This window comes from Salmo trutta, chromosome 1, assembly GCF_901001165.1.
Source record: "Salmo trutta chromosome 1, fSalTru1.1, whole genome shotgun sequence".
NCBI classification, from domain to species: domain Eukaryota; kingdom Metazoa; phylum Chordata; class Actinopteri; order Salmoniformes; family Salmonidae; genus Salmo; species Salmo trutta.
The window spans coordinates 53,900,967-53,914,596 of NC_042957.1; the positions used below are offsets into that span (position 1 = coordinate 53,900,967).

Sequence of the window (13,630 nt, forward strand, 5' to 3'; positions counted from 1 at the left end):
TGAGGTCGGGCACTGATGTTGGGTGATTAGTCCTGGCTCGCAGTCGGTTTTCCAATTCATCCCAAAGGTGTTCGATGGGGTTGAGATAGTGAGCCCACATGAAGCAGATAAATGTCCCCCTCCTCGCTAGGTGGCAGCACTAATACATGTTTCAAATCAGATTTATAAACAATACTAACTAGAGAAGAAGATAAAAGAAACAAACATGGCGTCCAGTGCGGCGACCCGGACAGCAGCTGGTGCTGCTAAAGTTGTCAAACCGATTTTCAGCAGGGATCTGGATGAAGCCAAGCGCCGAGTTCGGGAACTGTATCGTGCCTGGTACAGAGAGGTTCCAAACACAGGTAAAACAAGCGCTCCCTTTGTATCAGATCCTCACGAGCCGGATCCCAGCGTCAAGGTCGTGTTAATACAGCTAGCTAACGTTAACTAGCTAGCTGTAAGGCACACTAGCTACATATTTATTTAGCTCATTGGCTACATCTCTTGTCGATTTAAGTAAGCTAACATACTTTCAATCTAGGGCCAGACTTAGCTAACGCGATGCAACCACACCGAACAAAAATATAAATTGCAACATGTAAAGTCCATGTTTCATGAACTGAAGTAAAAGATCCCAGAAATGTTCCACAAATTTGTTTACGTCCATGTTAGTGAGAATTTCTCCTTTGCCAAGATAATCCATCCACCTGACCAGTCAAGAAGGTGATTAAACAGCATGATCATTACACAGGTTCACCTTGTGCTGGGGACAGCAAAAGGCCACTCTAAAATGTGCAGTTTTGTCACGCAACACAATGCCACAGATGTCTCAGATTTTGAGGGAGTGTGCAACAGAGCTGTTGTCAGAGTTAGTTTATTTCTCTACCATAAGACGCCTCAAATATTGTTTTAGAGAATTTGGCTGTACGTCCAACCGGCCACACAACCGCAGTCCACGTGTAACCACACAAGCCCAGGACCTCCACATCCGGCTTCTTCAACTGCAGGATCTGAGACCAGCCACCTGGACAGCTGAGGAAACTGGGTTTGCACAACTGAAGTTTGTGCTGAAATTCTACCAGAAACTGTCCCAGGGAAGCTCATCTGTGTGCTTGTCGTCCTCACCAGGGTCTTGAGTTCGGCGTTGTAACAGACAAATGTAGGCAAATGCTCACCTTTGATGGCCACTGGCACACTGGAGAAGTGTGGTCTTCACGGATGAATCCCAATTTCAACTGTACCGGGCAGATGGCAGACAGTTTGTATGTGTGGGAGAGCAGTTTGCTGATGTCACCAATGTGAAGAGTGCCTCTTGGTGGGGTTATGGTGTGGGCAGGCATAAGCTACGGACACTGAACACATGCATTTTTATCGATGGCAATTTGTTTGGACCGTGATGAGATCCTGTCGTGCCATTCATCCACTGCCATCACCTCATGTTTCCGCATGATAATGCACTGCCCCATGTCGCAAGGATCTGTACACAATTCCTGGAAGCTGAAAATGTCCCAGTTCTTCCATGGTCTACATACTCACCAGACATATCACCCGTTGAGCATGTTTGGGATGCGCTGGTGTACGACAGCGTGTTCCAGTTCTCACCAATATCCAGCAACTTCGCAAAGCCATTGAAGAGGAGTGGGACAACATTCCAAAAGCCACAATCAACAGCCTGATCAACTCTGTGAAGATGTCGTGCTGCATGAGGCAAATGATAGTCACTCCAGATACTCACTGTTTTTCTGATCCACATCCCAACTTTATTTGAATTCTTTTTAATTTTAAAGGTGTCTGTGACCAACAGATGCATGTCTGTATTCCCAGTCATGTGAAATCCATAGATTACGGCCTAATTTATAACAATTGGCTGATTTCCTTATATGAAAAATCTTTGAAATTGTGGCATGTTGCGGTTTATACTTTTGTTCAGCGTACTAGCTAAAGCTACATAGATAGTCGACGAGCTAGCTAGCAAGCTCATCGACTTTAACCACTTTTTACTTTTTTATGAATGGACGGTACAATACACTTCCTACATTTGCAGATAGGCCACATGATTAGCAATTTGATAAGTAGGGAGTGTGATAAGTAAATGCATTAATATGTGTATTTCTTTGAGCTTGATGTGGGAATTTTATAGGATGACATCTTGTGTTTTGTCCCACAGTGACTACCTTCCAGCTGGACATCACAGCTCGCCAGGGAACAGACAAAGTGAGGGAGATGTTTGACAGGAACAAGCACGTCAATGACCCCCGTGTGATTGACATGCTTGTCATTAAGGTTAGTCAACTCTGCTCCCCAATCCGTCATTTTGCTCTCATGCAGTTAGCCTAGTTTCTTAGTGGCACGGTGGGTTAGTGTTATACTGCCAGACCGAGATACAAACTGTCTAGATAACTGGGATGTCATGCTCTACATCATTTTACATGTGACGCATCCAAATCGTTCAAAGAAAACAACTTTGACGGGAATATTTACAAAGCTCAATGGTCACGTATCAAGTGTAGTGAGTGTTTTCTTTGCATACTTTTGGTTACAATAGGGTAAGATGGAGCTGCAGGAGACCATCAATGTCTGGAAGCAGAAGACTCACATTATGCGCTATTTTCATGAGACGGAGGTACCACGACCTGCGGACTTTCTGTCCAGATTTTATGTTGGACATGACAATTGAACTGCTCCCTGTACTTTCCACCCTGTTTTGTCCATTGTAACAGAGGCTTCCCCTTATTGAACTGTAAATATACACATAATACCCAATCTTGTCAAGTCCTCATTGTACAATTTTTTTTCATTTTGTGAAAACGGTCATGGGACTGTTACTTCCCAATTGAAGTTGGAAGGCTCTCCTTGTGCATTGCAAAGCTATTCCTCTGCGTTGCCACAGTACAGATGCTTTAATGTGATACAGAAGTGTTTGTGCAAACTAGCCGTTATGATCACCAAGTTCAGAAGATGGATGCTGAGACCATTGCTACACCAAGGAATGTCAGTATGGTTGTCAGGGACCCTGTGTTTACCCTGTACCCACTCCAATGCAATAAGTCAGTTATTAGTTGATAAACCTCTGAATAGTTTGTGAATTGTCGTGAATGACATGCCACTGGAGGACATTACATATAGGTCGACTTTATTAGATCAGTTCATCAAAAACAAATGTAACAGGTTGGAATAAAAAGCACCAAAGTTTGTTGATAACCTATATCAGAAAACAGATCGATAGGGACACCTATGCAGGCCTGTCACCTGATTAAGGCCTTCCCAAATAATTCAATATCCCCAGAATGATTGAAAACAGAACAAAATATTTCCAGCAATTTAGAAGATATCACTGGCTAAATCAAAAGCAACTTCAACTGATCCAAGGGTTTCCTCTTGCACATTGATTTATTTTATTTAGTAAGACTTATCTGTGCAGGTAAACGTTATCACTAGGGAGGAATTAGTTCTATCACTTCTCTAAAACAGCTCTGTATCCAGGCAGGCACACATCACAATGGATGGGGAGGGAAGCACCAGAAAGGCTTTGTTGAGTTTGAGATCCTCAAGTCTTTTCAGCTGTCACACGTCTTCCCATTGTCTGAGTGGCGACACATTACCCTCTGTTGAGGGAGAACACAGTAGAACACAGTAATAGGCCTCACCTTCCCTGAGGTCAAATGTCATCTTTATTGCGTATATGTTAAGAGATCAATTTTCTAAAGTTGATTTTTATTGATCATTATACATACATACCCAGGTCATATATGTTGGAGCATACAGACCATTCAGTCATCATCGTCATCGTCCTCAGGGACGAAGATGTCATGCTCTTCCAGCAGCGCAGCAAAGTTCTTGCTGATCAGAGTTCCGACGTACAGGAAGGGAATCACAACCACAGCAATCCGGAAAAGGCCAAATGAGGTCTGGATAATTGTCAACAATTCCATCACAAAAACATATCTATGTTAGCCTGCAATGCTGTGTGAATTTATACACAATGACAACCAGGATAAAATAAAAAATGAATGTCATAAATAATTTACATGATGCATGCTTTACACATTTAAACATGTATTTATTTATAACACATTCAGTGAAATGGAGAGGTGTAGGCTCACAGAGATCCTACCTGAGATTAAACATTCTTATTACATTCATTAAGTTATAAGATATAATTACAAATCTTGCCTGGCCATTTTTTCATGCACAAATACCTTTCAGGTACCTTCACTAAATTCCCCCCCTCTTTCATTTCATAAATGACCTGCGCATATTTTCACAAGAGAGCACTCACCTTCTTGGGTTTTGGCAAAATACCACCTGATGCTGAGTACACAACTGTTCGGTACTGAGATAGTGCCTCTCCGAAACCATTAGCATAAAACCCAGAAAATGTTGGTACACGACTGTTTTTCAACACCGACAGTCCGGCCTGACGAACCAAGACCGACGCCATCTTCCAAGCCTTTGACGCACGTATCAATGCGGGGAGATTATTTTGGATGCACCCAAGCACCGCCCCTGAGCCTGCGCCCTCCTTTTACTCGAATATTTCTCATGATTAATTAACAGTGTTTTTATGATAATCTATTGCGAACGGAGCTGAATCCGTAGTACAGCTGTAGTACAAAACACAAAAGTTGTAGCAGCAAGAATTGCAGCAGTACATTTATTTATTCATGTGATCTGTAAATGTTTTCTAGTATTTCAGCAATATTAATATTTACAAGTACCAATAGCAATAAGATGCACAGTTACCACACATGGCACTCAGTAATAATGTATCATCACTACAATAGTTATTGATTAAAGAAATGTAAACCTTTCAGTAAGTAGCATATCAATAAATACTGTAGGAGAGAGTGGGGTAAACTGAGCAATAAGGTTACATTAGCCACCCCTTGTTTCTAAGAAACCATACAACAACATTAATCATGTGACCAAGTAGCAGAGGCAAACAAGGTCTTATCTGAAGTCAGTCTGAGCTTGCAAAACATATGAAGAATCTCACAGACCAGTTTCATGGGCTTAGTACACAATTGTTTATATATTTTTTTGCATTCATGGGCTATGTAGCCTCATGACATCCCTGTCGCTGACAACTGGTCAAGAAATGGAAGTGTTAATGATATTGAATAGAGTGATCTATATCTGATTGTAGGCATACATTTCAGATATACAACATACCACACCCCATTCCATGAATTAAACTTTGACCTACCAGCACCCACTTACCCCAAGGCAGCGCAACCTACCCTGTCCCTATGCATACCCGGGGTCAGTTGTGCCAAGAAACCACTTTTTTTAAATGAGCTGTTTTCAAAACTTAAATGTGTACATGAATTCTGATTATTTTCAGGGATACACAACATCCTGAAATATATGTAGATGTCAATGTTGGAACAAATACTGTATTTTTCTTGATGTAGTGATGTTGAATGTAAAAAAATGGCTCAGCATACCCCACTCTCCCCCACAGCTAAAATATGTACAGACCCCCTTTACATAACTGGGTAATTCTGCTTGAACACAGACCTCAATTGCCTAATTCAAAAAGTGCATATGAGAGGGGAATGAATGTATTTGGAGGAATGAACTGGGTAATTGCCTCTCATTCTGTAGATTCAAAATATACTAAATGAGTAAGGTGCCAGTTGTGCCAATGGACACCTTACACCTACACCCCTACCTTTCAAATCATTGTGCTTGATCTCCAGAAGTATCTTCTATATACTTAGTTACATATTTTGATTTCCATTCACCCCAAACAAGGTAAATAGTCATTTATATATTAAATTCAATATTCAATAAAAAGTACATGTCATAAATAAATCAGTCAACTCATATACACATATAACACAAATACAGCTAAATAAATATTTTTCAGCAAGTGAGATGAGTAATAATAGAAATTAAAATCGTACTTTGGACAAAAGTGGAAATGTAAACAGCTTGAGATAAATCTCCTTCACTTGGTGTGTATCAGTGTTTCACAGGTTTGGTCCTGCCAGTGGTTTCCCTCTGATCATGTAGAACCAGCGAGTGAAACTACACAGACACCACAAACATCATGTCATATAAAGCATATTCTGGACATACTAAGCTATGTTCCCTCCTCTTTTTACCTAATGGTTTTTGAAGGTGAGATGCCTGAAGAACTTGTTTATCTCAAATACTCCAGGTCTGACTGGTACCCCTGCGGTGCTGCTCTCTCCCAGCCTCACAATCTGTCCAGCAGTGATTGCTGCCCTGAGGCTCATGCTCTTCACCACCCGCGACCCAGGCCCCAGGCCAGAGGTAGGCCGGGAGGACACAGTAATGTAGGAGGCATCTTTCTGCGGCTCCTGGTAACTCACTAAGACAGAGAAAAGGGGAGAAACAGTTGATCAGCAGTGCTACTAACAACAGCCATAATCATATGCACAATTATAAAATAATAAATACAGCACAGCACGCATCACCTGCAGCAGTAAGAATGGTGTCTGTGGTGCTGGCGAGCTCCAGAAGGATTGTGGGATATGCAGGATGTAACATGTAGAGCTTTCGGATGACTGGCATGGCTTGAACCGCCCCTGGTGCCACCTGTTAACAGAGCAAGACTTAAAATAGCTTTCAGCTACTGATCTCCATAGTACGACAGGCACAAATATGTAATCCTTTACCTATTGGGTTGGGGTTAATTCCACAAATTACAGGAGAGACCAAAAGGGACTTTCTATCTTCCGACTGCCAACCTGAACATTGACTATTGTTAACATTCTGTCAGCAGGGTTCTGGTTAATTCCATTAATTCAATTCTAATTCAATTCTCTCTTCCTGTAAATTAAATTTAATTCAATAAAAATTCAATTTCAGTCAATTATCCAAAGCGTCTGCTAAATGACTACGGTCAGTCTTTGAATTCAGAGATAATTCAATTCCTCTCAATTCCAATGCTAGGTAAATTCCAAGAATTGAATTCCCAATTGAATATTATCCCCAACAATTCCACAAATTAATTTTTTCAATTAAATTCCCTCAGGCTTTCAGGCTCATCACATCCATGTTCATATAGCCTAGTTATACTGGAAATATAGAAATACAAGTTTAAAAGATTTTAAACAAATCCTGCAGTACATTTTTCAATACTAACTGCATTAATTCCATTAACTGGAAAATGTACAAATATTAAATTCCAAAACATTTTTACAATTCTAATTCAAACAGTTCAAAGTCTAATTCCAATTCCATAACTTGATGATTGTTGAAATTCGAATTGAATTCAACATAAATTCTCCACTTCATGAGTGAATTCAAATATTTAATTGGAATTTCAAATTAAATTGGAATTGACCCCAACCCTTGTGCATATACCACTGAAGGATGAACCAACATAACATGTTCTCATAGAAAATCTATTCCTGCTCCTTATAAGGATTCAACAAGGGACTCACAGTTGTCTTGGTGAGGTTCTTTGATGGTCTGACAGGGTCACCGGCCCAGAAAAGGAAAGCTGATTGACCAGATGTCATGATTGAAGTACCTTCCAGGTCAAGGCGTGGACAAATAAACTCTGTCTCCCACAGACTACGCCCACTGGCTCCATCAACCACCTGAACCTAAGATCACAGAGAGATGGATGGTCGTCTTTGTAAATATGTACAACTGTCTGAGAAGTATAATAGATATAGGTGTAAGTGTTTGTAGAAGGAGATTATACTTTTCTCATTCTAGGGGCCCCAGACTTCTGTATGAGGAGATCTGGGATTCCATCATCGTTGAATTGGCCTGGTGCTGGACGACTGAGACAATGATAAATGATTCAGGTTATTTTAGCCCTATAACTTTATAGGGCAGGGGTTTTCAAACCTCTCCGTCGGGGATCCCCAGTCGTTCCATATATTTGAACTATTCTAGAGCTAGCACATCTGATTCAGCTTGTCAGCTAATTACCAAGCCTTGATTAGGTCAAGTAGTTGAGCTACTTCAGGGCTACAACTAAATTGTGAAACTTCTGGGGGTCCCCGAGGAGAGGTTTGAAAACCACTGTTATAAGGTATTACTTTACTTTATAGTTTTATATATTGATATTGATTACTGCATTGTTGGGAAAAGAGCTTGCAAGAAATGCACTTTTGCACGTGACAATAAAACTTGAAGCTATCACTTTTATGCTTAGTCATATACACCCTAATGATAAACTTTTCCATATATCATGGTGACCATATTTCCTACCTGTGTATGGCTGAGGAGGTAAGAGTCCACTCGGTGTGTACGTCCTTCTCTCTCAGCACAGAGAGCTTGCTGGAGAGCTTGCCACACACCAGCACCCAGTCACTGCGGCTGGAGTTGAGGTTGGAGATGGAGTCCAGGCTGTTGTGGTTGTTACACAAGCCAGCCACTAGGGGGACCAAGAACTCCACTTGCTCAGTTCCACTGGACAGAGAAAGTCAAACAGTCGTTCAAACACGCACTCTATTGTAATTGTGTGACCGAGCACTTTCTTAGCCTTACCTGGAGATGTGTATGAGGGAGGAGTTGGTTTTCCTAAGCTTCTCCCAGCCGGGGTCCTTCAGTCTCAGACCAGGGGATATGGGTGTTTTTCCAGTAGCCCGAGTGTAAATATCTCCCAGGGATACAGCCTCTACAGTGCCTGAGTTAGTATAGCAGATACATTATCAGACATTTATTCATTTCAGATGAGAAACAGATTTTTCAAAGTCACTGTGCTTGATATAAAATGAATCCCTTACCTAGTCCAAATAGAATGTAATATGCCCCCAGCTGTGTCTCATGAAACAGGGGACCAATCAGCTTTCCAGAGACATTAAAGGTCGTGACGTTAAAGGTCACGGGATGTCCAAGCGGAGCTCCAGTCAGCCCAGACAGCAGGAGCAGTGAGAGGTCAGACACCTGAAAATAAGTTTGAGACAGTTTTATGGGAGCATTCTAGACTGACTGTAAAATTAGTGTTGTTAACACAGTGACTCTGAAGATTTGGGAGTATGGTCTATATTGTAATAATATTATGATTTATATAGTAACAATTGTTTTATTACAGCAATAAATATGTATCGGTGCCAAGCCAGAGATTGTCATACCTGGTCAGCAGGTAAAGTGGCAATCAGCAAGTCAGGAACAGAGTCACCTTGGAGATCTGTCAGGGAAACTGCCTGGGACTGGATCTCCCCTGGTGCTACCGACCACAGCTTCTTCCCTGAGGAGGAAAATACAATAGGTTACTCCTTACTGAACATTAAACTATTAACTTCAACACATTATTAATACATCTACACAACTGCTAAAATGTTCATGCTTGTAGCTGTGAAACTGAACCATTAAAAGCCATGATTTTCTGTGGTTGTTGTCTGACCTGTGGTGCCGTTGACAGCAGTGAGGTGTGCAGACTCGATGAGCAGACACACGGGGCCACTAGCTCTGTCTCTCTGGCCAGACAGGGGAACGGCGCTGTTGGGGAGGGCTCTGAGGGCAGCGCCCCCTGCTGGCAGTGGTGATGGGTGGGCTTCATACTGCAGCCCACACTGGATGGACTCCACAGGTTCCCTGAGGACCCTCCTCCAAAGCACCTCACCACTGAATGCAGATAGGGCCACCACACTGTACTCTGGGAGAGACAGAGAGGGAGAAAGAGAAGGGGGTAAAGGTGGGTGGGGTTTATTACGTGTGGCAAATTGTGTGTTCTCAGCAGTTTACTGGGACTAGCAGGATTAGATATTACATAATCACTGGTAGATTTTTATGGTGTACAGTGAGGAGGTGGGCTTGAGAGAGAATAACGCCTAAAAATGAGGGTTGAAAATGTCCTCTTCATTACTACGACAATGTCCCTTGCTGTTTCCATAGATACCTTTGTTGTTCCCCGCAGAACTGGAGAGATGGGTATTGTTGCTCTTTTGAGTGACTCCTATTAGCACATCCTCAACTGAGTCATTGTCAACATCCCACAGTGCAAGAGGAGGTGGGGTAACACCTAAAAAAGAAGAAAACCCCTGTTACAGATAGGAACGGTTTGTAACTATTATTTACTAAACTAGACCTGTGGTTGCTTTGCTAACATGCTATTATAATAATCACGGTAATGTATAATCATAGTAATCCAGACTGTGTAATACTAAGACAGTCAGCTAAATCTGAGTTTTGTGTTCTCAACTGCTTTCTCATACAGTTGACTTTATTGTAATGTTGACTGTGTGCTTATCTTAATCTAAAGCACTAGTCTACTCAGAGTCTGACCAGTCGGACCTGACCTGTAGTTCTCTCTTTCTCTGCTGTGAGAGAGAGGTGTATTGGTATCAGCAACCAGCAACATACAGGTAAACTGTAGTCTGTTATCATGTGTATTGTTTATACATTAGACTCCTCACTCACCTCCCACATGATCACCCAGCTCTTTCTCCCACTGCGGCCGTTTGTCCAGTTCCCCATGCTGACAAGGCACCAAAAAGGCACACAGCAGCACCACCAGCATGGCACAGAAAAGAGGCACCAGGAAAAACGCTGCCCGGATGGCTCCCCTCACCTTAGCCTTCTTCCCGTCCGGGTCAGCACTGGCACTGACACCCAATCCAGGGCCACCAGAGGCCCCAAGCCCCCCTCCATCCTCTACTCCCTCATCCCTGTTTGTCTCCCTCTGGCTCCAGTACTGCATGCCCTTCTCCTCTCTCTCCTGCCTCTTTTTTCCCGGGAGCCGTTCTCTCCACTCATCGTCCTCCTCCTCTTCCTCCTCTGCCTCATCTTCATCCCCTACGAGCCTCCCTGTTCTGCTCCCTCTCAGCTCTGAGGTACCTGTACCCATGCAGTTTCCCCTCCCTAGGCCATTGCGGGGATAGTTGAGGACCAGGTCGTCCTCCTCGCTCTCGTCCTCACTGTCGGCCTGAGTGAGGGGGTCATACTCTCCAAGCTCCGAGCCCTTCTTCCCTGTGAGGGACATACACACAAAGACACACACGGTTAACCTTTTACTGCAGTGGCCTAAATCAGGGTCACACAAGAGTGTTTATTGGTAGTCTTAAACAAATCTACTATGAAACAAAATAATACACCTCACACACATGGTTATGGACTTAAAAAAATGAAGACACCTGCACATGGCAGATATAGAGTTGAAATGTATTACATTTTGAGTTTGCATCCCCATATTACACTTTATATACATCACAGAAAACTGAAATATAACAAAACCATATGACATAGAAACACTGGATAATGTTTATTAATTATGACATTCTGAAAAATATGAATAACATTCCACCCTTGAGGCCACTAGAGCTCGATTTGGTCATTTGACTGCAGGAGAGAGGTCTACGGATCTGTTCCGGAAACAAGGCCCAGGTGAAAATTAGAATGATCTGATAGAGCATGGTGGTGCATAATAGAACGATAGGCATCCCAAAAGGACAGGGAAGTTACTCAAATATTGTTTATTTTAACACCAAATGAATTATGTCCTACCCAGGTCCCAGATCTGTTTGTACTCTTGCCGACTCTTGCTCATTGTTTGGCATGACAGTGATTGCCAAGTTAAATGAATGACCCCCGTTACATGGCCTTATTTGTAGTTATTTGTTGAACACGAGATTTAAGCAAGTAGCTAAATGCGTTAACATTATTGACAGTGATCACTGAGCAATCAAGCGACTTCGATGTGGCACCTTACTGTACTGTACAGTAGCTAGCTAGTGCGCCACAGGATTGTGAATGATGCAATGTTTTTCTATTAAAGCTTGAAAAGAAACGAAATATCAAACATTGAAAATAAGTATCGTATTTCACCTCTCAATTCTGGACTGTCATTAAACAAATAAAAACATGATTTTGTGTTATTGCAATCAACATTACTGTAACGTTAGCCACAGCTGGCTGGCTGTTATAGCTAGCTCACATGAGCTAACAGAATGACACCAAAACAACATTGAGACACGACTGGTACAAAGACTACACAACATCATTTTCACCTAATCAACCATTATATCTATTTCCCAAATAATTGCAACGCGTCTCTTACCAGGCAATTTGAGAGCACGGGACAAAGCTGCAGCCATTGCAAATTGTAACGGCGCTGTGCTGCAGAATTGACCCTCTCATCCGACGGAGGCGCTAAAGAACTGCTATGTGTGTGTGTGTGTGTGTGTGTGGACGTTTCGGGACTGTAGCGAGTGTATTCTGGGATAGAACGTTTTTTCTTACTAAACATAGTCGCAGAGAGGAAGAGGCTAAGTCAGTAGATGCTATTTAGCAGTGGGGTGTATTCATGAATGCCGGCCAAAGCCGGACGACGCTGGGCCAATTGTGCGCCGCCCTATGGGACTCCCAATCACAGCCGGTTGTGATACAGCCTGGAGTCGAACCAGGGTGTCTGTAGTGACACCTCAAGCACTGAGATGCAGTGCCTTAGACCGCTGCTCCACTAGCAGCAAAGGGGGGACCAACTCCATATTAATGCCCATGATTTTGGAATGAGATGTTCGACGAGCAGGTGTCCACATACTTTTGGTCATTGGTGTATGTTGTCGTTTTTCCTGGCTTGACTTTCCCAGTGATTTCACCCACGCATCTCTACTGCTCTGTAGTGGTTATAACTACCAGAGATGGTTAGAATCTATACTGCCTCTGGTTATTACCCCTCCACGAAATGACTGACAAACATAATCAACCATTTTACTGACTTTTATGGTGAATTAATGGAACCTTGTTTCATTACGGACTGGAAAGGCGAGAGACCTTTCACATTGATTCATCTAATTTTTCCTGTGTCCAGCTCTGCATGGGAAGGCGTTTTACCACTTGGCTGTGGGAGGTCTGGTAGTGACAGTAGGATGGATGAGGGAGGCATGCGTTGAGAAAATACAGATATGGGACACTAATACAAGGCATCATACTTAGTCATGCTCACACCTGGTCAGGAAGGAAATTATATGACAAATAATGATCAGTTAAAAATCATCACTATATCTTGCCCTTAACACCGACACACACACACACACTGATTCACTCTGCTCTGTATGCTTCTATAACTTTATAGTGACATTTTGGTTTCAGTGTTCCTCCTACCTTTTTGTTTGGCCTACCATGTTTTGTAAATATATATATATACAATACTGCCACCTCGTGGCACAAAGTTAAATGCACTCGGGTTTTGGTGGAAATTCCGGAAACAATTTATGGTCAATAACTAGGTTTCCATCGACAACAGATTTTCATGTGAATATTTTAAAATTCGTATAAAGAAAATATGCCCATTTTCTCACCCGTGGTGTTTCCAAGAAACGGACTTGTTGCGGATAAAAATCTGGGCGTGATGACGTATTTTAATACTTATTGGAAAGAAGCAACAACATCACCGTGCACTTTCACCCCCCTGTGAAATTCATCATAAATGATTTAATCTGTAGCCTAATAAACTGCATGGTTTCCCGAGTCGTAGTGGGAGGAGCACCCACCATGTTGACATTGTGTGACTCACTAATTTTGTTTGATATGAAGGATATTAGATCAATATTTGCGCATAAAGGCGTTTCAACCGCCATTTTACCCATAATTAATTTTACCAACAAAAAAAGATCATACCATGTAGAAAGGAACAAATGACCTGTCTGCATTTATACAATTGTACCGAAACTTCCTGTTTCCATCACAGCTTTCTGATTTTTTTCATAGGGTATGA

At 42.2% G+C, this 13,630-nt stretch overlaps 2 protein-coding genes across 2 annotated transcripts; one reads left to right on the top strand and one right to left on the bottom strand.

Moving 5' to 3' along the window:
* Window positions 1-173: 173 nt before the first annotated feature.
* LOC115200324 (NADH dehydrogenase [ubiquinone] 1 alpha subcomplex subunit 6) lies at window positions 174-2,745 on the top strand. The gene is made up of 3 exons (XM_029763291.1): window positions 174-344; window positions 2,150-2,265; window positions 2,528-2,745. Exons 1-3 carry the CDS (start codon window positions 206-208, stop codon window positions 2,657-2,659), a joined length of 387 nt encoding a protein of 128 aa, XP_029619151.1. The 5' UTR covers window positions 174-205; the 3' UTR covers window positions 2,660-2,745.
* Window positions 2,746-4,622: 1,877 nt separating this feature from the next.
* LOC115200298 (protein FAM234B) lies at window positions 4,623-12,082 on the bottom strand. The gene is made up of 12 exons (XM_029763250.1): window positions 11,972-12,082; window positions 10,336-10,884; window positions 9,815-9,937; window positions 9,320-9,571; window positions 9,048-9,163; window positions 8,700-8,859; window positions 8,461-8,599; window positions 8,182-8,382; window positions 7,667-7,748; window positions 7,401-7,565; window positions 6,429-6,549; window positions 4,623-6,322 (listed from the first exon to the last, which is right to left on the bottom strand). The coding sequence occupies exons 1-12, from the start codon at window positions 12,006-12,008 to the stop codon at window positions 6,093-6,095; spliced, it is 2,175 nt and encodes a 724-aa protein (XP_029619110.1). The 5' UTR covers window positions 12,009-12,082; the 3' UTR covers window positions 4,623-6,092.
* Window positions 12,083-13,630: the final 1,548 nt, after the last annotated feature.